Source organism: Amphiura filiformis, unplaced genomic scaffold, assembly GCF_039555335.1.
Source record: "Amphiura filiformis unplaced genomic scaffold, Afil_fr2py scaffold_25, whole genome shotgun sequence".
NCBI classification, from domain to species: Eukaryota; Metazoa; Echinodermata; class Ophiuroidea; order Amphilepidida; family Amphiuridae; genus Amphiura; species Amphiura filiformis.
The window spans coordinates 313,144-336,578 of NW_027305489.1; the positions used below are offsets into that span (position 1 = coordinate 313,144).

Genomic DNA, 23,435 nt, shown 5'->3' on the forward strand with positions numbered 1-23,435 from the left:
TGGGAAAAAATCCATATCTTCAATATGAAAGGTCAACAATTTCAATTGACCGTCGGCTTTTTCTCCCTGCTACATACACTTTAAGAATATATCATTAGATTTATATAATTTACTTCGAGGACTGTTATATATCAAAAATTTGAAAAATATCAATTTTTATAATTTGTCATAAAATTTGTATTATATTGTGATTTTCAAAAATGAAAATTATTTGATATTAGAAAGACATGCTCCGTATTCAGAATGCAATTCGATAGGTCTGAGGTGCTCTCATGTCCCACAAAAAATACTGTCGAAACGCAATAAACGCTCATTTTAGATCCCTTAACTTAACTTATTATAATCAGTTGTACATTTCTATTTGAATAATGTGTTTATGACATGAGCGCATAACGCCGCGCTACTAACTATAGGATGCGTAACATTCAATCACATTAACTTTATTCTCTCTCGGCATTCCATACTCTCCAGATGAAACTTTAACATTAAATTCAGTAAGCAATCGCTGATCTATTTAGACAATAATAACAAGGATTCTCGAGTCATCATCAGTCGGCTGCGGAGCAGGCGACTACAAGCTTTCTCCAACTGTTGCGATCTTGGGCAAGCGAAACAATTTTGTTTGGCTGCAGCATCCCTTCAGTATCTCCCAGGAGGTGCTGTACATACTGTAAGTACAGTGTCCGTGGCCGTCCCGGTTTCCTCTTCCCATGTGGTGGAATATAAAGGGCATATTCTTTCACAGGCTCGTCATCTTCAAGACGCAGTATATGGCCGAGAAATTTGAGTTGATGAATCTTGACTCTGGCAATCAGTGGAGTGGTGTTGGTCAGATTGTAGATGGTTTCATTTGGGATCCGATCCACACGCTTGATGTTTAACATGATTCTGTAGCAAGATGTTGCAAAAGCATTGATCTTCTTTTTTCCATGTCCTTGGTGATTACCCATGACTCGCAACCGTACAGAAGGATAGTGACACAAGTTGTCTGAAACAGCTTGATTTTTGTTCCGATTGGCAGGGATGGGCTTCTCCAAAGGCGTTCCAGTTTCCAGAAAGCGGCCCATGCTAGTGCTTTTCTTCTTTTTAGGTCCCCAACACTAGAGCCCATCTTGGAACCCAAGTACTTGAAGTCTGTGACATGGTTGATGGTACTACCATAGACCTCAAGTGCTGGCTGGGCGTTACAGTTTGCAGTCATATATTCTGTCTTAGGTGCGCTGATGACAAGGCCTAGATCTGCTGCTGCTCTTGCAGTCCTAGTAAGCTGTGACTGGGCCCAACAGGGCAATATCATCAGCAAAATCCAGGTCATTCAGCATCTTAGCAGGATACCTGCTTGACCGACGTGGGTAGGTAACAATTCCAGCGTCAATTCCAGAAGTTGATTTCTTCAGGAGGTAGTCTACCAGGATAATGAACAGGAATGGTGCCAACACATCACCCTGAAGCACTCCAGTTGTTACTTGGAAAGGCTCTGAGATACTTCCATCTACCATAACGGCACTATTGGAGTTCTTGTAGAGCACCTGGATGGCATTGACCACAACCTTTGGTATTCCATAATGCCGCAGCACTGCGAACATGACGGACCTGTTGATGGAGTCAAAGGCTTTTTTGAAGTCCACAAAAGTGACTGTCAAGGGAAGTTGGTACTCCTTGAAGCCTTCCATGATCCTCCTCAAAATGTGTATTTGCTGAGCACAGCTTCGACCTGATCTAAAGCCAGCCTGGTTGCTTCTCAGTAAAGGATCAATGTGAGGTCGGATTCTGTTCAGAAGGATCTTGTTGTACACTTTTGCGGCAATGGACATAAGTGAAATACCACGGTAGTTTGTCATGAGAGAGAGGTCGCCTTTCTTTGGTAGAGGAATGATGACATTTGTGACCCACTGACATGGCGGTGTCAGCGTTGAGAATACTTCCATACAGAATTTGAGAATCATATCAATCATGCTGTCCCCTCCTCCCTGAAGTGCTTCAGCAGTTATAGCACAGTCCAATGCTGCTGCCTTGTTGGTCTTCATGGCTGCTATTGCTTCAGCTATTTCTTCACGAGTTGGGGGCTCAGTGATAATAGGAAGATCTTCAACAGCTGGAGCAGGAAGTTCTGAAGCTGCTGTGCCACTGTCGTTGTTAAGGAGTGAGCTGAAATATTCCTTCCATTCCTCAAGCAGTTCATGGTCACTGGTTGGGGCTGATCCATCTCTCTTTTTGACTTTTACCCCTTTCCTTGTGTTCTTCCCAGAAAGCGAGTGTATGATTTTCCAGGTGGTGGTGTAATTCCCCATTGCATCGGCCAGCTTCAGGTCTTCCATCTGCTTATTGAGTGTAGCAAGCTCATCAGATTTATAAGAGTTGTTTAGGCTGGTGTTCAAGTTCCTTCACCTTTCTCTAGATTGACGAGACTTTGAAATGGAGTACCGCTTTTTGGCCTCATCCCTTTCAAGTTTAAGTCTGATGGTTGCATCTGATACCCAACTTGGCAGTCCGCATGGCTTTTGCTTTCCAATAACTTCCTCAGCAACTTCACGAACTGCTGTCTCAAAGGTCTCATACCTATCAGAGATGGGTGTGGCATCATCCATGCTCAAGACCTGGAATCTGTTTGTTAGTTGCAGCTGAAATTCCTCCTTTGTATCGGGATCTTGCAACTTCTTCCAATTGAATTTTGGTCTCTTGCAAGGTTTTCCTTTGCTTGTTCGCAAACTGGCAGCTAGAAGGACGCTCACAATACGATGATCGGAGTCCACTTCTACTGAATTGTATGCTCGACAGTTGCGAAGAGAATTTACCCACTTGCTGTTTATTAGAATGTGGTCTAACTGTGCATGGGTTGGTCCAGCTGGATGGGTCCAAGTCCAGAGACGATTTCTGGGTTGGGGGAATCTCATTTGGGCCGGTCTGAGGTTGTACTCCTGGCAAATGTTGACCAGACGCTCACCATTGTCATTGGTTGAATCATGGTAGCAGTATGGACCAATCGCCCAAGGATGGGAAAGATGACTATCTGTTCCAATTCTGGCATTAAAATCACCAAGGATGAGATGGATGTCGTGCCTTTTCATACCATCCAAGTGGTCAGATAGAGATGAATAGAAATCCTCCTTGTCAGAAGATGTTGAGCACTCAGTGGGTGCATATACAACAGTGATGCTAAGCTGAGGGTTACCATGGAATGTTACAAATAGCATCCTCTCGCAAACAGCTTCAACACTCTTAAGACATCTGTGAACATGCTTGTACAAGACCAGACCCACTCCTCCATGCCTTTGTTTGGTAGCAGAACTGTATACTATAACCCAGTTCCTATCGTCTGACCAAAGTTCATCAGTTGGGCTTGGTGTAATGAGACGATGTTCTTGAATTCCGGCAATGTCAATACCTGCATCAGCACAGCCCATGAATAGCTGATGGATTTTCCCTTGTTGATTAATAGTACGGACATTATAAGTAGATATTACAAGAGGTTTGAAGGTAGACAGGCGACAATAATCAGGGCCAACAGTTCGTGATGGTGTGCCGAGTTCCCGCTGGTCCGTCATGGAGTCAACAGTAGACTGCCGCTCATCTACCCTCGGAATTTTTAGAGATTTGCTTGTAGTTTTCGTAATCATTGAGTTGCAGGGAATTATTTTAGTCCAGTCCCAGCAGCTTTACGGGTGATCAGCCCTGTTTCAGCTTATTTCTGGACACACAGCAGCCGAGATCTACCAATATCCAGTAGTTCGCCTCTGATCTGGAACATGTTGGCCAGTGTTGGAAGGTTGACCAATGATGACATGTTCAACACCAGCCTATTGACCGTTGGGAGCCATTGAGATAGGCTTCTCCAATATGAAGAGAATCACTACGTCCTTGTCCCCTTAGAAAACAAAGATGGAGCTTGGAACTAAACTAGCCCTACCAGAAAAACAGCACCCGATCTTACCGCACTGTTCTCCAGCAGTTTAAGGACAAAGTCCGGCCGGAACATAACTCACAAGTGCTCTTGAAAGACCTGGTATTAAACCTAACCTAACAAATGCCACGAACACCAAGATATGAGTAACTAAAAGGGGAAAGAACGGAGCAATATCTCATCATGATTGTGTCGCTGGCTGTACTGTCTACATCGTTGCAGTAGCAAAAACAAATGGCCAAGACATTTGAACATACTGGCCGTTGAACCAGATGGTTTCCTCCCCCCAAAAGCTGGCATGTTCAACAACTGAGCTAGGGAGGTAGAGGGAGCTCATTCCCTCACTCTGGTAAAATACCAGCCCGCACCTGAGAGCACCCAATGGGAAATCCAACACCAGAAACAGCATGTTAAACACTGTTTCTTTGCAACCAGGGTTGCAGGTGTTGGCAAAGGTAATTTTCAGCTCCCCGACACTGCGACAATTCTCGAGTACTAATATACTATAGGATAAGCCACTCGTTTGCGCAAATGAAGTCAGTCACACAGCCAATGCACGATCATGCATGTGATGGCACGCGCTGTGTAGGAGTGTATTTTTTGTGGAAGAGTCGATGCATGTTTGTCGTTTCTTTGCATTACTATCATATTTTGAAAAACCAAGTAGCTGAGGAGTTACCTTAATATGCTAGGAAAATATTATAACCAATGACCCCATGATGAGACTGGCTAAATAAGCTGTATTTTTGCCGGAAAGGGTCCGAATAATTGGCAGTCGATGCGCGCCATCTGGGAAAAATAGCTCCAAATAGACTTCCTCGACAGCCGTTCAAGATTGAGGAGACTTTAACCTGACGATTAACCAATCAAATTTTGCGCACTCAAATGCCCTAGCAACTGTCAATCAAATACAGGATAAGTCCTTTTGACCAAACGCGCATCATAGCCGTTCAAAGTACGTAAGTTTTAGGCTACGCACTGGATTGCATAGCAACCCGCACTCAAATGCCCTAGCAACCGTCAATCAAACTGCCGGCGAAGTGACTTCACTTTTTATACAGGGATTGAATACGAGTGTCACAGCCCTGATAATAACTGCGCACCATCTATTTTGAGGTCATTGTGTGAAATTGGAGGGTTTTGTTTTGGACCGAGGAAAATACCGAGACTAAACTGTACTAAACTGTACCGTTGCTACAGAAACATGAGAAATGTGGAAGATAAACTTTATTATTATATCGTGACATTATCTGGAGAACAATAGCATATCTGGAGAACAATAGCATATTCAAGTTGGCTGTCGTAATTATGCATGCATGGTACGAGTTACGTGTGTGAAATTGGACGCTCACTCACTTTGCAATATTGGCATCGCATGCAGATTTTCTTAATGCTTGAATGAATTGCATTTAATATCATGATTATTGCACGCCGAGTTTAAATTCTCATGTTACAAGTCATATTAATTGTAACGCTTGGATTTATGTAGATGAATAGATCTACCATAGGGTTTACACCCGGTAAGTAGGTTTTATAGTTTTTATATATGTTGTTGCCTGCCAGTTGCGGTGACGCGATCGGTTCATAACGAAAAACTTTGTAAATTTTACCATGGCTATAAACAATAAAATTTGCAAAAAAGTCCACTTTTCAGAGGGAATGTTAAAATGCAGCTAACAGGGACCGAATTAGTCGTTCAACTGTTCAGTATAGCCCGAAAAGGTTAAATATTAGGGGGTGGGTGAAAGTCCACATTTTGGAAATTCTGCGGCCCCTGTAGTCGGGTATCTACCAGGTTTTAATGTGCACCCCCCCAGGACTCTACCAAACCAACTTTTTTAGCTTCCTTTTATGGTCCTATAACACATTCAAGATGTTAACAAAAAATATTTCCCGGCACTCCGGCCATATTCAAGGTTAAAGGTCAACACAGGGGTCAAATTTCAATTCTCATTGCAAGGATTCAGAAAAAGTATAGTTTGACCTACCTGCGACATACCGTTCTTGAGTTATAAGCAAAAAGGTCAAATTTAGGGCGGTGGTCAGTTTTTTTGACCACAAAAAAGCCAAAAATTAAAAAATGCTCCAATTTGAACGAAATTGGTCTCAAATTGCTTGTTATGTAAAAATAAGTCAAATAAGGAATAGTTGTAACCATGTAGGATGTTTCGTTACCTAGGAAACGTCACAACATAGGTTGTGGTCAATAGGCTGTAATGGGGGATTGACCTTTATGGCCAATTTTGTCAATAACGAAGCATTTTAGACAGTGCAAACGATTCCTTTTCCGAAGTGATATGCCTAACAATAATAATAAAAATTATTACACATATCAATAATAAGCAAAAAAATTAATATAAATATCAATAATAATCAAAATAAGAAATTCGAAAATCAATATCAATAATAATCCAAACTATTATATCAATATCAATAATAGTCAAAAATAATCAAAAATATTAATATCAGTATCAATAATAATAATAAAAATATGAGCATCAATAGCAATAATAATAAAATATCAATATCAATAAGAATAAGAATCAAAAATATTAACATCAATATCAATATCAATAATAATCCAAACTATTATATCAATATCAATAATAATCAAAAATAATCAAAAATATTAATATCAGTATCAATAATAATAAAAAAAATATGAGCATCAATAGCAATAATAATAAAATATCAATATCAATAAGAATCAAAAATATTAACATCAATATCAATATCAATAACAATAAAAAATATTAATATTTTTGATTATTATTGATATTTCTTTTTATATGAACTTCAAAATTGCATCGTGTCGGACAGTTTATTGAAATCGAACTGACGTCAAAAATGTAAAAAAATCGGGAAAAAGGTTTAAAATCGTGGACCATCGTTTACAAATCGTAACCCATCGCAGACCACCGTTTCAATGCCGCAGGTACTCGCAAACGACGCGCCATCAACAGTCAACATCCGTCACCCTCCGGACAAAATTCGCAAGTCACTGTCGCACCAAGATCGTTACAATTTCGTTACTTGCCACAATGTGTCGTCAGGGTTCGAGATGTGACGTCACTTGCCGTTGTTTGTTCGTCAATGGTCGTTGACAACTACTACCATCGAAATTGTGACGACCTCAAAACGACTAAAGACGGCTTCGCACGGTATGGAAACGTCACAGAAATGAGGGTTGCGGTCTCCAACGAAATCTGAACGGAATCACAACTACTTCTTTTGCCGTCACAAAATTTTCAACATCTTGAAAATTTGCCGACGGACGTGACGAATAATTTCGGCCGTCTGCGGTCGCTAAAGGCCCGGTCACACTATGACGAATAGGGGTAAACGGCAAGCGACGTTAAGCTGCGAATTGCAATTTTGAATTTACCGTAACTCATCGTGTGTTGCCGTTAGTTGTCGCTGACGAATCCGTTATTTATACAGCACCTTTCACATATATCAAAGCGCTTTACATTTATTCCGCTGTCATAATTAGAACATGTCAGCTGCCATACAATGCCTAAGGATGCTCATACCTTTGGGCGGCGCTTAATGGACAATATTCCTAACAGCTCCCCATTTCACCCCTGGGTAGAGAGAGGCAAGTGAGGTAAAGCGCCTTGCCCAAGTGCACAACACGATGGCACCGCCGGGGCTCGTACTCGCAGCACTCCGATTGCGAGGTAGACATCGTCACTCGCCGCCCAGACAACGTCCGGTTTTGGACGCTAGTCTCCGTTTCCTGCTGCAGCCTTTCGTCCCTTGCCGTCGTGTTGTCGCTGAAGGTCGTTCCCACTCGTCAGCGAATCTTGTTTTTCCTCTTTTTGTCGTCGCTTTGCCGTCAACATTTTGTGATTTTCACGTTCGTCACCTTTCGTTGGTTATCGTCCGTCATAGTGTGACCGGGCCTTAACGGATTCGTCAGCGACAACTAACGGCAACACACGATGAGTGACGGCAAATTCTAAATTGCAATTCGCAGCTTAACGTCGCTTGCCGTTCACCCATATTCGTTATAGTGTGACCGGGCCTTTACTGATAAAGTTGTGACCCTTCAGAAAATTGATCCTTTGAATGGCACATTAATTAAAGTAGATGAATACTACTTTCTGATTTTTTTGTACAATTATATGTCGGAACATGATTCGCGTCTTCCTCATATTCTGTTTGCTTTCTTGAATTCTCGCACCATTTTGCTAATGCAATAAGTCCTTCGTAGAGTCCTTCTCCAGTCGTTGCACATGTTTCTTGTACATGCCATGGATTGCCAGGTAAAGAACGAATGTCTAATTGCTCTATAAGTTGATCAGCAGTCTGTGCACCTGCATGTTGAGAAAGAAATTTAAAAAAATAGTAAGTTTACATTATTCTGCAACATTGAGGTTAATAAATAACCCAGCAAGCAAAACACGTTTGACAGAAAACGTTTAAATGTAGGTTATAATAAAGGCTATAAAGCGTTTTAATAACATTCAGAAAACATTTTTGAAAACTTGGTGCAAAACATTATAACATAATGTTGTTAATTGCTGACAAAATATTTTGCAACCATGTTTTTCCACAAAAAATATTTTTGCAATAACATTTTGATAACATTTGTTATTTCATATAAAACGTTTTAAAAATGTTTTCATGGCATTTAATTAAATGTTATTAAAACGTTTTATCCAAAACTAAAATGCGTTTATAACACCTGTTATAATATTTTAAAAACATTTTTGTGTTTGCTGGGAAGTTACATTTTTAAATGTACAATCACCCTTCATAGTGTTTTTTACAGATAAAATTTGATAAACATTAACTTAGGCCAGGTCTTATTAATCTGCCTCCATTAGTGACCGTAATGTGATCCAAGTCGGACTAATTTTCAAATGAAATTAAAAACAATACTATATAGTATTACTCAGTCAAAATAGGATGCAAAATATAAAGAGAGTGTCGCAATATAATTGCAGTCAACTTAAAGAAATGTACTCTGAAATTCGGAACTTATTTGGTTGTTCGTTTTTATTGTTGGTATTTTTTTCGTTTTTTTTAATAGGTCCCATGAATGTCATGATGATCATAATATTGTTCATTTACTTACCAGGCAAATCTTGTTTGTTGGCAAAAAATAAGACTGGTATATTTGGTGAGATTTCGTGACTTTTGGTGACGTTATATAATTCTGATTTGGCTTCCTGTAATCTTTCCTTGTCCACGCTGTCCACCACAAATATTACCCCTGCAAAGAAAAATGTCAAATACAGTTAATATTGTTAATAATTAATGTTTTTTGTTTGTTTGTTTGTTTGTTGTTGTTTTTTTACATTTTATCGTCCGCATTTGTTAACTTAGTGCTATACATGTTCAGCTCTGCAATGTTACTAAGACAACTGATTGGCCTTCCAAGCTTGATCGGACCAAAGTCTTTTAAAAGCGTTTTTTTAATGTTGGTTATTGTACAATTTCAATAGCTATTGCAGACCAGGAGAATTCGTAACGTACGTGATCCTTTAGACAACGGATAAAATGAGGGTGTTATAGCATAGATTAATTCCTGGATTCGGCAGCTTTAATTAGCATGAGGCCGCATTGATAAGTAAATAGCGTATTGTTATTTAAATTTGTGCCCAGACGTATTGAGGGCGACAGTCATGTTATCCAGACGTAGAATGGTTGCATGTGCGGGCATGTCAAATTGCTGAGTGAAGGCTGATATTACCTTTCTGTGTAGGTAATATACCAGTTGGTTATAACAAAAAAATTAGTATCATATTAAATATATTAAGTGTATAAACTTTGAAATTTACATGAATTTGAAGAGCAGAGCTTCGAAATCTAGCTAAGTCAGGTGGTGTGAAATTCTGCTGCGTGACCCCTCTGCGTGGTAGAATTATATTCATAAAACATTGAATTTAACAGATATCATGGGCAGCCAACCACGATTTATCAGCATTTAAAATATATGTTAATTAACAAAGATAAATAATAAAGAGTACAAATGGCAATTAACTAGTAAACAAGCCTGAAATCTTAAAATGTTGCCACGTGATTTCCCGAACACATGATATGTCAACATGTGACCACTATTCAGATTTACCGTAAATATTTGGAGTACTGTATTGTTGCACGGCTTGCATAGTCGTATAGTCAACTTAACTGTGCATTTCTTTACCTCCGTATAAAATCAATAATTCATGCTGGGAGCCAAGTAACATTCTGTCTGCTTAGTGCAGATTGGTATTTTATTTTACTTGAGAGCATAATAGAAATACATAAGACGAATAAGGCGCCATGATGGAAGGTCAGGTCGGGTATCAAAGGTTATTGTAACTTCAAATACTACTTGTATTTCACACCTTGCCTCTGTCACATATTTCCTTCATATTATTGAAAGCAAGTCCTAATTTTGACTTTGCTATTGCAAAATGTCATTTCATATCAAATTAGTAGACTTTCTTTGAAAAAACATATCCCTGGTGCCTGATGGGAATACCCGTCCGCCATTTCATTAAACTGGATCGTTTTCGCCTGGTTTGTGCCCAGATGTATTGGGGGCGCGCTATACTCTCATTGAACAGGCAAAGTTCGCAAAACTAACAACGTTGTTATTTGCCAATATCAATTAACATGATCCAAGGGGTCGAACATGAATTATTCATAACGGATCGATAACTGGCCTCACTTTCTAGCTAGTAAACCAGCGGAATTTTTCATAGGTTTTGCGTTGCTAGTAGAACAACCGTGAATTTAGTATCACCCCCTTGGAAATACCATGAAAATAATTCATATATGGAGTTAGCAGTCAACTCTCATTACACACTGACTGCCCCTCGTATATGTAGGCCGAGTTAATTTCATATTGGTTGAAGCCCACGTGTTATGTTATTAAACAGAAAATGGAAATATGTTCAAAAATAGAACACGTCGATTTTAATTTTGTTTTAAATTGATTCAATATAAATGTTTAACTTTTATTCCAAGTAAGGTTAGAATGGAACTAGATGTATCATCCGGCAAAAAATATATCTTAACTGAACAGTCATGACAGTGTTGAAAAACTTCTTTTTTATCTATAATCGACAGCCATGGTGTTACTGTCTATGATCTATTAAAATTTTCACACAAATAAAGATGGCTGATTTTATGTGTGTTTTTTAAACCAAAAAGGACAAGACAAAACGAACAAACACAGCACAAAATAACAATGACAAAGACAGCAGTGTTGAAAAACTTAATGCTGACATGACTCAACCAAGTTTGCAGACTTGAGACAACTTTTGAGTTGGTGGACAGTGGAAGGAACTTAAGGGCAAAACATTCTGTTAAAAATAAAATTATGGATCCATACCTTGTGCAACTGGATAGTAATGATGCCATAGTTGGTTAAAACTTAACTGGCCACCTACATCCCAGAAGGTGAACGTCTGACCAGGTATGGGGGTAACTGTCTCTACATTGAAACCAATCGTAGGCATAGTTGTCACCGTTTCATTTAGTTTGATCTTGTACAGAATGGTCGTCTTCCCTATATACACAAAACAAGATCCATTTTTGAATTTGTTAGTGCCGGTAATATACTGGGACAACAACAAACAACAACATTGGCTGACGAGCATCAACAGCGGTAAAATGACTGGTGTTGCCTTTATCGACCTTAGAAAAGCGTTCGACACAGTAAATCATGATATTTTGTTTAGAAAGCTCCATTATATTGGGGCATATCTGAAAATACAGTGAAATGGTTTGCATCGTATTTATCTTGTAGAAAGCAAAGATTTACTTTTAAGGGTATTGTCCCTGATTCACTAGAAATAAAAGTTGGTGTTCCCCAAGGCACTATATTGGGCCCATTATTATTTCTGATTTTTATCAATGATATGCCAAATGTAGTATCAAATGGGAAAATATCTATGTACGCAGACGATACCACTCTGTCTGTCAGTGGTACTGATACTGATATTATTTCTAAAAAGCTCACTGACGATCTTTCTGCAGTTAAGGCATGGTTACATGTTAAAGGGCAGATCTATTGCAAAAACAAGTTTATCTCCATTCGAAGAGAATAATTATTACATTACAAGTTGACACTCGTTGCAATTTTTATGCGTATTTCTCCTGAAAAAAGAGAAATTGTGTGAGTAAAGTTCGGGCTCGTACGTGTTCTTCCCCCCGTTTGAAGCGAAATTAATTTTCAAGGCAGCGGGCTTATGACGTAAGTAAATGCAGCGGATACTATCATGCTCTCATTTACTTGTGTGATACAATCACAATCACTTTGACAAGCTTGACATAAGCAACAATGAGTTGTACTATTATTTACCATAACAATGCTGCATAACAATATGCAGACTATTGTTCTCATTTGGGAAACAAAGCCGCACACAGTATTGTTGCATTTGCTTTGTAATATTTCATCCAACTGAAACTATAATACCTATAGTATTGTAATATCGCACATGGAAATCAGATACATGAGTTTGTGGACTTAACACGGTTTATATACTACTAGTCTGAGATTGATCACGCTGAAATCCTAAGCTCAAAATATTTTTTTTTTATTCTTTAGTCCAAATATTTCTCATGATATTGATATACATATGAATTGTAATATCACAATTTACTAATATATAAAAAAAAGAAGCGGCTGATTTTATCCATATGTTTAAAAACCATTAAATTTGTAATACTTAATTTTTTCTGACAACAACAACAGTATGCGTTCTGTGCATTGAGAATGTTTATAGTCCCTTCTCTCAAAGCAGGCACATCTAATTTCATGACGTCAACTTTTTTCTAGGTCAAACTTGTCTCGTTCGAAGGAACTCATCGCTTAAGTTGGTTTTTGCGGAATATCAATTTTAAACGTCTTATTTTCTCAAAAAAGGAGTCATTTTCATTGTCCTCATAATATTACTTTGCCAATGATATGATGTTGTCCGAGCAATATATATGACCTTTAACAAATTGTTTCTTAATACTGACAAGACAAATGTTATGCTCATTGGTAGTGAGCCGAAGTTACGTAATGATAAATGCTCTGCTTTTTCAGTTACCATTGATGATTGTCAACTTGTAAGAGTTCACAGTACCAAATGTCTTGGTGTAAAGATTGATTCTAAAATACTTTGGCACGATCATGTTAATACAGTCATACAGACGTTCTTTTGTAAAATAGGACTCTTCAGACGTCTTAAAACATTTCTTGACGTTCGCACTCGTAATGTTTTATATAAGCTCTTATCCAACCGCAGTTCGATTATTGTAGTAGCTTGTAGTGTAGTATGGTTTGGTAGCTTCAATGAAGATGTACGTAAATTATGTGTTTTACAGAAGCGATGTGCTAGAATAATATTGCGTGCCACTGTAGTTAGGTTAACAAAACGACTGGAGGTCTAAGACTAATTCAATTAGTGTTGACCTGACCATAGGTCAGGTCAAAGATCATTTCTTCACAAAGCTAAACTTTTATTTGTCAGTGTTTTGTGTCACATAACGTAGGTTTAACTCCAGTAAAACTACCTTACGTCTTCTGATATAATGTTTCCTATATTAGGATGGGGATCACTTCCGAATCGGGCAATGTATTTCAAATCACTGTTAATGTTTAAATGTCTAAACGATATATCTCCACAGTACCTTATCAACAGGTCTTCTTATGTGCATGAAAAGCATAATGTTAACACCAGACAAGCTGCGTCCAATTTATTGGCTTTACCACCTTGCACAAATGGTTATGACACTGGGTACTTTAAATCATCTTTTCGTACAGTGGGGTTGAGGTTTGGATAAGCTGAGTAATGATGTAAGAAGTTCAACAAATGTGCAGGCTTTCAAGCAAAGATTCAAGTCTTAAAATTTGAGCATGTACTTGTTCATCGGCGGCGGAACCGGGGCCAGGGGGGACAGTGCTTTTTTTGACCGGGGTCACGCCCCCCCTGTTTATCTGCTCCTAATGGTGATAAATCTGAGTAATAATTCAGACGCAGATCAGAGACTCAAGTGTTGTGTGGAATCGTGTATTGGCGAATGCGATGACGTAACTCATACATATTAATGAGATGTTAATATCTACAACATCTCCCTTCTTTTTATAATGGAAGATATTGATTATCATGAATGTGAATCAAATGAATCTTTTAATCTTTAAAGAGTCTCTTGTCTCAAGTTCTTGAACATTATTGTCCAAATAAATGTTAGCTTTCCTTTAAGCTATTGATTAGCTTGAAAATCATATTTCACATTGTCCATTGTGCACTGAATTTGCTTCAAACTAACACATGACTTTTAAGTGTCTTTTGTGCACTCAAATTACGTTTCAACAATTTCAAATGTTCTGAATGGACATTACATGTTTCTCTCTGAATGTCACATTAAATCAATGTTCAGTTTTCAATGTTCAGTTCTTGCACGATCCATCTGCGTAACAAAAGTTTAACAATAGTAACACAAAAGTTGTGTTCTTTTAACAACTTTAACACTTCAAAAGTTTAACTTTAAAAATATCAACAGGTGCATTTTCAAAAACTGCACAACTGGTTTGGAAATAATAAATTGTACTTTCCAATTGTTCAAACATAATGCTGCCAGTTAACTGGCTGATCACAAGTATAAACCTAAATTTGTGATCAATAGGTTTTCCTGTAAATCTTGCTGGTAATTTTTGTATTTAAACTTTCACCTATATAAAAAAAAATGCAAGATTAGTTTAATGAGATTTTTTTGACATGACCAAAATTGGAGTAAAATTTCACAGTGGTCAAAAGTTCAAATGTTCATCTGCACTGTCTATTTCACATGGTCTTGGTATCTTGTTGGTGGTCGGATATTGGTTCTGGTTCTTGTTGACTTCAGTTGCGGAGTTTGGGGAGACTCGTTCTTCCATTGCGGTGTTGTAGCTCGCTGCTTGTTGTCTAGCGTTGCTGGTTGATTCACAGTTGCTGGTTGCTGTGATATTTCTGTAGCTGGTTGCTGTTGACTTTCAGGTTTCTCTGGTTTTCTTGTTTTGTTTTCAGGTTGCTTTGGTTTTCTTGGTTTACTTTCAGGTTGCTTTGGTTTTCTTGGTTGTTCTTCTGGTGACTTTTGCTGTTCTCTTTCATATGATTGTTCTGGCATCACAGGCGTGTTTTCATTGTCTAGTTCCGCCTGTCCAGTAGCTGAAAGTCTCAACAACGTATGAACGGGGTCCAACTTTGGATTTACACTTGGCAAGTTCCCATTCTTGACTGTGATGTGGTTGTACTCTGACAAACTCTCCAATAGTAAGTTCTGGTAAGTCTTTTGCACTTCTATCATAGTTATTCTTAGCAATTTGTTTTCGCTGCTTGATGTTGTCAATTATTTCTTCAGGATTGACACCTTTTGGTTGAAGTAGCATTTCCGCTGCTGGTAGTAGGGTCTTTGTTCTCCTGGCCAGTAGCTTTTGGCTTGGGCTATGTCCACCTGCATCTGGTGTGTTACGCCAATCTAGTATAGCTAGATACAGATCTTCATTTCCTGTTTTCTTAATGAGTTTCTTAGTTTCTTAAGGGCACGGTGGCTCAGTGGTTACGGCCTTGGACTCATAATCTGAGAGCTTGCTCGGCGTGCGTGGGTTCGATTCCCCGTCCCACCACCGTGTTGCGCCCTTGGGCAAGGCGCTTTGCCTCGCTTGCCTCACCCCACCCAGGTGCAATGGGAAGCTGTTAGGAGTAGTCACAGTCGTTGTACTGATGGACCCTGCGCCACTTGTAGGCTGCAAACGTGGTTCCGACATATTCTAATGACGGCGGAATAAATGTAAAGCGCTTTGAGGCTGTTTACGGCATAAAGCGCTATATAAATGTCTACATTTTTTTTTTTTTTTAGTAATCTTCACTGCTGCTTCAGCCTTTCCATTGGACTGACTGTGATATGGTGAACTTGTGATGTGATTAAATTCCCAAGATCTTTGCTGACCCATTGTGGACCATTGTCCGATATCAATGTTGAGCAGATACCATGTAGTGCAAAATGTTTCTTTGTGCACAATACAGCCTGTCTAAAAAAAAAAATTGTGCAAGTGAAAAGGGCGCTTTTCACTTGCACAACTTTTTTTGAGACGGGCTGTATTATGGTTTCTGATGTTGTGTCTTCTAGCTCATCTAACATGTCACTGTAGTGGTCTACTGTTATGAGGTAGTTCTTCGTTCTGTATGTCAACAGATCTTGTGAAACAATTTCCCAGGGTCTTGTTGGGATTGGATAAGACATCATGGTTTCTTTCTGTTGTTTGTCTTGGTATGTTTGACAAATTTGGCATGATTCAGACTTCTCCTTTATGTCTGCTGCCATACTGGGCCAAAATAAAGTGTCTTTGGCTCTCCTTATTGATGCTTCTGCTCCAAGATGACTGGAATGTGTCTTCTCAAGCAGGATTGGTCTCATTTCTTCAGGAACAAAAATCCTGTGACCTTTGTATAGTTTAGTTTAGTTTTATTTCACCATTAAATAACTTTTACATAAGTATAGCAAAATCATATGGTAGGAGACCAAACAGAGCAGGGCTAGAACAATTTTGGCCACCCTTTACAATAAGTTAAACATTTAGGACCAAACACAATCAAAAGACGTATCAAGACATAATTATGTGCAGACAAAGACCGGACAGGACACGTGAGACAGACAATGTTGGCAATGGTTTAAGATTACTTATTATAATACATATTAATAATAATTATGCAATTACATGATTATACAAACTAACAAAATTATTCATAACGAGATAATAACTCACATTTGTACTTATTTTTGAAACTTATCAGAGTAAGTGAATTTTTGGTATTTAAACTAACATTATTCCATAGTATAGGACCTTGTCGTCTAGCAGTGTTACGGGCTAAATCATTTTTAAAATGATGTGCTCTATACATATCAGATGATTTAGTATTATGTGTATGGATCGTACTAGCTTTAATAAAATAATTTGCAAAAATATCTGGTAGAAGATCATTATAAAATTTATACATGAAAATTGCTTTCTGCAATTTGTGGATATCATACACTGTGAGACTATTGAATGAAGCAAAAATGGGCGGAGTGTGGGCAAGAAAGTGAGAATTCGAACACAATCGAATTATTCGCTTTTGCTTAATGTGAATTTTGTTTAAGTTACAGTTATTTTGATCAGCCCAAATAATATTACAATAGTTAATGTGTGGCAAGACCAAACTTATATATAATGCAAACAATGTTTTTAAAGGTAAGACATGTTTGAGCCGAAATAAAATACCAGAATATTTGGACACAATATTAGTTATATATGTTGTGTGGTGGTTCCAAGTAAAGGACTCATCCAGTGTGATACCAAGGAATTTAATAGAAGAAACTTTTGAAATTGATACATTGTCAACATATATGGCTGAATTGTGATACATTCGATTGCTAAATCTGTTTTTAAAATAATGTACTTGGTTTTATTTATATTGAGTGATAATTTATTTGCTTTAAGCCAGTTGGAAATGTTACATAATTCTTGATTTATTGTGTTGATAAGATAGGTGAAGTCTTTATGGGAAGCCAAGAGATTAGTGTCATCTGCGAAAATTATAAATTTGAAAAACTTAAATATAAGATGAAAAGTAAAGGACCTAAAATTGAACCTTGAAGAACTCCGCAAGTGGGATGAATTAATGATGATTTAACGTTATTAAACGAAACATACTGTGGCCTATTCATGAGGTAGTTCCTGAATCACTCGAAGGCAACGCCACGTACACCGTAGTGAGTTAGTTTAGATAAAAGAATGTCATGGTTTAGCGTGTCAAATGCCTTCGAGAGGTCCAGTAAGATCCCAACACTATGCTGATTGTTATCTAAGTCAGTGACAATTTTGTTGTATGCATCCATAATAGCCATAAAGAAGAATGATTTGGGCGAAAACCAAATTGAGATTGATGAAAAATATTGAGAGTTGAAATAAAAACATATAATCTAATGTGCACAACTCGCTCAAGAATTTTCGAAAAAACAGGGAGGACGGATATTGGCCTATAATAGAGAGATTGCGGAGAGGCGTTCACTGCAAACGCCATACGGGTTACGGATTTCTGCATTTTGCGGTAGAACGTCATAGTCCCGTTCAAATCCAAGCTAGCCTCCTACACAGCCAGTTTGTGTCGGTCCTAACGCTCGTCGTTCCTAGTATGTTCGTGATAGCCGCATAGAGTCTGAACCAAGACTACTTGTAAACGCAATTGCAATCATGATGGCGCTATGCTGAGACAAATAATCTAAAGATAATAGGAAGTACCCATTGATTCACCTTGGGTGCATCGAACCAGAGAAGATTATCTTCTTTCATCGAACTACTTTCCTCGGTATTGATATGCAAATACGAATGGCTGTATCTATAATGCTCTAAGCATTCAGTCCAGATTAGCGATATTTGAGTTTTGCGGGCTATTGGAAAATGAGTGTAGGCCTATGTTCACACGTGTATGTCAAATAATCTAAACAGAGTTTGGTGTTGGATACCTAGGAAATCTTGGTGTATATTATTCGAATAACAAGAAACAAACTCCATTATCATATAAATAATACCCTGTTTACTTTCTAAAGCAAAATGAAAATAGATAATCTAATATGCCTAGTTCGATTACTACCCAGCAAACACAAATATATTACAGAAAACGTTAAATGTCGGGTTATGTGAGGGTCAAGGGCATTAAAAGTTTTAATAACATTCAAAAAACCCATTGTTCTAAACTTGCTGATAAACGTTCTAACACAATAGACACTTAAATATGTTTGCCAAATGATATTTTACTATAGCATTTCGAATTTTGGCTTAAAATGTTGTTGTATTATTTTTTCAGTATAACACGAGTTTTCACGATTTTTATATAAACATACATCGATATGTTATCAAAACGTTTTAACTAAACCCAAAAACACATGCATTATCATGTTTTAAAAACATTTTGGAGTTTGCTGAATAGTATCCATAAGCAAAACACTTTGACAGCTGTTTAATGCACAACGAAAAAGCAAGGCGAAAAATAGCGTTGCACGAACTTCTGTTCCCCGTCCCAAACAGACAATTATACCGCATTTATGCCGTAACACGACACAATCTTGCCTAAAACGCCTCTTCGCAAGCTGATTTTTGGACGGCATTTTCCACACACAAATGAATAGGCAATCTGTCCGTTCGAATTCGCGTCGAAAAAAATCGAAATTTGTTCACTTCTTCTTGTCTATACGAGATCAAATTTTAACCCCCAAAATGGATTTTATTACATGTCGGACTCTACTTGTTCTATTAGGATACTTTGATTCGTTTCATAACATGATAAACATAACATTTTTCTACATTTTATAATGCGTTTTTTTGTCATTTTGGAACGTCATTTTTTGCTACCAACCGCAACGTAATCGCCTTACGGTAATTCCATGATTGACCAATTCACAATAGATTTCACCCTCTAGAGGGCATAATAACCGATTTTCAACTAATGTAGCTTGCCGTTCGCGTTCCCGTGTCACGTTTCACGTAAATTTCGCAATCTCTCTAATTACAAAATTTGTGCCGGTCATCGTTCTTGAAAATAGGAATGATTTTGGCCATTTTTAACTGATTTGGGACAATGCCGGTGGTTCAGTTTTCGACGATACAGTTCTTTCAGGGACACCCTGTATAAATGCGTTCTCGAGCAAAATCACACAATAAGATATTAAAATACTATTAAACATTACAAACTTAACATACCTGCAGAATCAAGACCCACTATCAAAATTCGGCTGTGTGCACCATATGTAAACTCTTGAAAAGCGCTAACAAGTTTAGAAATAAACAAACCCATGATGAATTACTTTAATTTCCTTATTATCCAAAAAGATGATCCAAGTACGATGATATCTTCTCAAAGTGATTTAGTGATGTACTAGGCCTAGGCCTACTTTAAAGATTTCGGACGTTTTGGTAATTGAGAAAAGTGTTTTGTCTAACAAGACTAGCAATCTAAAATGGTCTAATCTGAAAGCAAAGCAATGTCATATGAAGTGACGTGGAAATGTTGAGTAGATCCTGTTTACAACACGTCTATATAAATGCAATGCTCAATTGATCGAGTTCCAACATTATCAACTCCACGTCATAAATGATTGACCCATGGGGTCTTCCTCCCCGGAAGATCACACAGCTTTATACAGAAGAGTACCGATGTACACAATGGGTGACATGGAAAGAACGGAAGGGGTTGTGGTGAGTTTGTATTACTTTTTATTCCCATGTACAATTAGCCTACTATGATATGAGCTATACAACCCTGTGGTCCAAAACAACTTTTCTCAAAATTAAAAAGTATGTCTCAAATTCTTGTTGTAGTTGGTGAAAACACAAATGAAAAACTTTTAAGTCAAATGTTCAAAATTAAGTTTGTCCACACGTAAGAGTCTATGGGACGTGGGGTGTCAATTTCGTCGAAATTTGCGTGAAACAAAATCATGAAAATTGATTCTCACAAACTCATCTTGCAAGAATCAAGGTAATCAGCTTTACTGACTGCTTTTGGAATAGGGATGAATTTAAGAGAATTTTGATTCTCGCAAACCAAGTCTAGGAGAATCATTGCGACAATCGAGCACTGTGGAAATTACCACGTATTGCATTAGGCTTATACATGCATGTATAAATCATCTTGTTTTCTTGTAATTTATATCATGGAGTTATATTGGTGAAGGAAATTTGTGAGTGATACATGGTTTTATTTTACTGTTTATTTTAAGTGCAAAATTCACTAAATATCGGCTAATTATGCCTTTATTATCATATGCCTGTATTTTGCCTTATTGCAAGCACCATCGAGTGCAATATATGACATTTAGCGTAAGTATTTTAGAAATGAACAGTAAACAAACAAAATTAAATTATAACAAAAATTATGCCCTGAACATATAGAAGGGCTTGTGAATATTAACAACAGTGATGTGACAAGATAGGTCATAGGAAATGCAGTGTGAGCCAACATACAATTTTTGGTAACGTGTGTGTGAGTAACTTTTTCCAGAATAACAGAACAAATTTCTTTCTCTTTCACGTAATTTGCCAAGCATTTTACGCCCTTGTCCTGAATTCCAAGTGAAAATTCCAAGGTACCTGCGTACCATCACGTCCGTGTGCAAAAACACTATAATGTAAGTGATATGGCACAGCAGTCTAGTATATTGCTTACGTATGGACATGGACAAACTTCATTTTTACCATTTGACGTTAAATAACTGGCGCCAGATTTTGAATTTGTATTCATTTTCATTCATATGTTAACTAAAAGATGATATTTCAGAATATACAACAATTTGAAACTGACTTTTCAACTTTAAGAAATTAACCTTTGCAATTGGGTGAAGTTGTTTTGGACCACTAGTCACCCAAATATCGTCACAGACCACAATTCCAATTATATCAGTTTTATACTTCGGCGTTTGGCAATTAGAAGAAAACAAAAATGCTGGGTATATTACACTAACAGCACAAATGCGCCGCGTTTATCACAATTAACGTAAAACACACTTAACACATCTCAAAACGTCAGAAAATAAATTGCTCTTTTATCCTGATATTGATCAATAGTAAAGACGCCACTTTATGTCTAAATCCATCCTAGAGATATCCAGTTTATAATCAATGACCAACTGTTTTTTAAATGATTTGATCAGAAATTCGTGCTAAAACTTTTCTTATTCAGCTTTTAAAAAGAATGATTGGAGAAGATTGGAGAGGGAACTTGAATCTTAGATAATACAATTGAATACATGAATCCAAAACCCACCCAAGTCCATGGGAAGTGATTTTGAGAAAAAAACCTGTGTATCATTTTAATTCCTTCAATTAGATTTACCTGGTCAATATGGTAAGTTGTACGTGCAAATGGGTGGGTTAAACTGTATTAGGTATGACGATTAGCATTTCAGGGACTTCGTGGGGTTCATTTTAAATTCTGGACTTGGGTGGTTTTTGGAATCATATACTAAGACAATAATGTTGGAATGAGATTACCACTAGTAAGAGAATACAAAATAAAGCACACAGTTATGTATAATGTTGATAAGCATTCTGCCATGTAATATAAACCACACACTTTCCTTGATTAAACCCATTTTTTTGTCAAAAATCACTCTCCAGCAATGAATGTGTTACAAGTGGACCTTTATACATACTGGATTTCAATCAATGTGTTACAAGACTCAAATCATGGACTTGTGTTGATTCTTTCATACATGCTATTTTTCACATGCTCAATAGACACAGAGGATGAATTTGAGTTGTTCTTTCATACATATGACAGGCCTATGAATAGCAAAACTTTCCCATGCTTCACTCAATTTGGCCAAAGTATGGACTTGGGTGGCTTTTGTATTCATATATTCAATTATTTACGAAGGTCGCCCCGGGCGACCACACTTTTAAGTGACGAATTGAATATCAAATATCTATCTCGAGAATCTGCGCAAAGATCAAATGAAGGTGGTCGTGATAAGATAAAAAAAAACTCGTTAATTTGAGGTAAGGGAAAACCGTCAAATGTTTTTTGAACATGAAAAAACGCAATTTAGTTAACAAAACATTAAGCAGAATAGTACGTACGGGAGCCTCTGAAACCAACTCAAAAGATATTATAATATTATTCGGAGGCAAAAAGTTTTTATAAAGATTTGTATTCGGAATCTGAAACTGATGATAAATTGATAATGCTGATATTGACTCTGTTTTTGCAACTTCAAATACTCCAATCTTGTCAAATGCCCAGCGTACAAAGAACTATTATATGCGCTTTAATACAAACAGCAAAATGATGATAAATTACTTGGACCAGATGAGTTTAGTTCGGAATTTTATAAAGTATTTTTCAATGATCTTGTATGGTACTTGCTTCGTCCGTTGAATTATGCATATGAAAATGGACAACTTCTGTGACTCAAAAATATGGTATAATTACTATAAACCAAGTCAATATTTGAAGAATTTGGTGGTATTCCCTACTAAATGTATCTTATAAACTTGCCTTGTCGTGCATCGCAACCAGATTAAAATCCTGCTTGTCTCGGGACGATATATTGGAGAAAACATACGTTTAATGTACGACCTTTTTTCTCATGATTGGTTTCGAAAAGGCTTTCGACTCGGTATCACATAATGAAAATATTAGAATTAAATTTTGGCAATGCGATCAAAATCAGTCCTAGTTAATGGATTTCTTTCTGAATCTTGTAAGGTGGGCAGAGAATGCAGACATGGCGACGGACTAAGTCCTTATTTATTCATCTTATGTGCGGAAGTGTTGGGTAGGATGGTTCGAAACAATCAGAATATTAAAGGATGCAGAATATCGCATATCTCAATATGCTGATGATACTGTTCTTTTCCTTGATGACACAGAGAAATCAGCGAATGAAGCTTTTAAAATTCTCGATTCGTTTGAAAATATGTGCGGTTTACTGGTAAATATAGACAAAACTTATGTTGTGTGGATTGGGTCGAAAAGAGGTAGTAACGAAACAATTTGTGATCTGAACGTTAAATGGATTCATAATAACA

At 37.4% G+C, this 23,435-nt stretch overlaps 1 protein-coding gene across 1 annotated transcript; it reads right to left on the reverse strand.

Annotated features, from left to right (window-relative positions):
* Positions 1 to 6,701: 6,701 nt before the first annotated feature.
* LOC140143654 (uncharacterized) lies at positions 6,702 to 19,820 on the reverse strand. The gene is given in 5 exon segments (XM_072165471.1): positions 6,702 to 8,104; positions 8,107 to 8,220; positions 8,985 to 9,122; positions 11,232 to 11,408; positions 19,608 to 19,820. Coding segments are annotated over 5 exon segments (573 nt in total). The 5' UTR covers positions 19,702 to 19,820; the 3' UTR covers positions 6,702 to 8,054.
* Between the last annotated feature and the right edge of the window lie 3,615 nt (positions 19,821 to 23,435).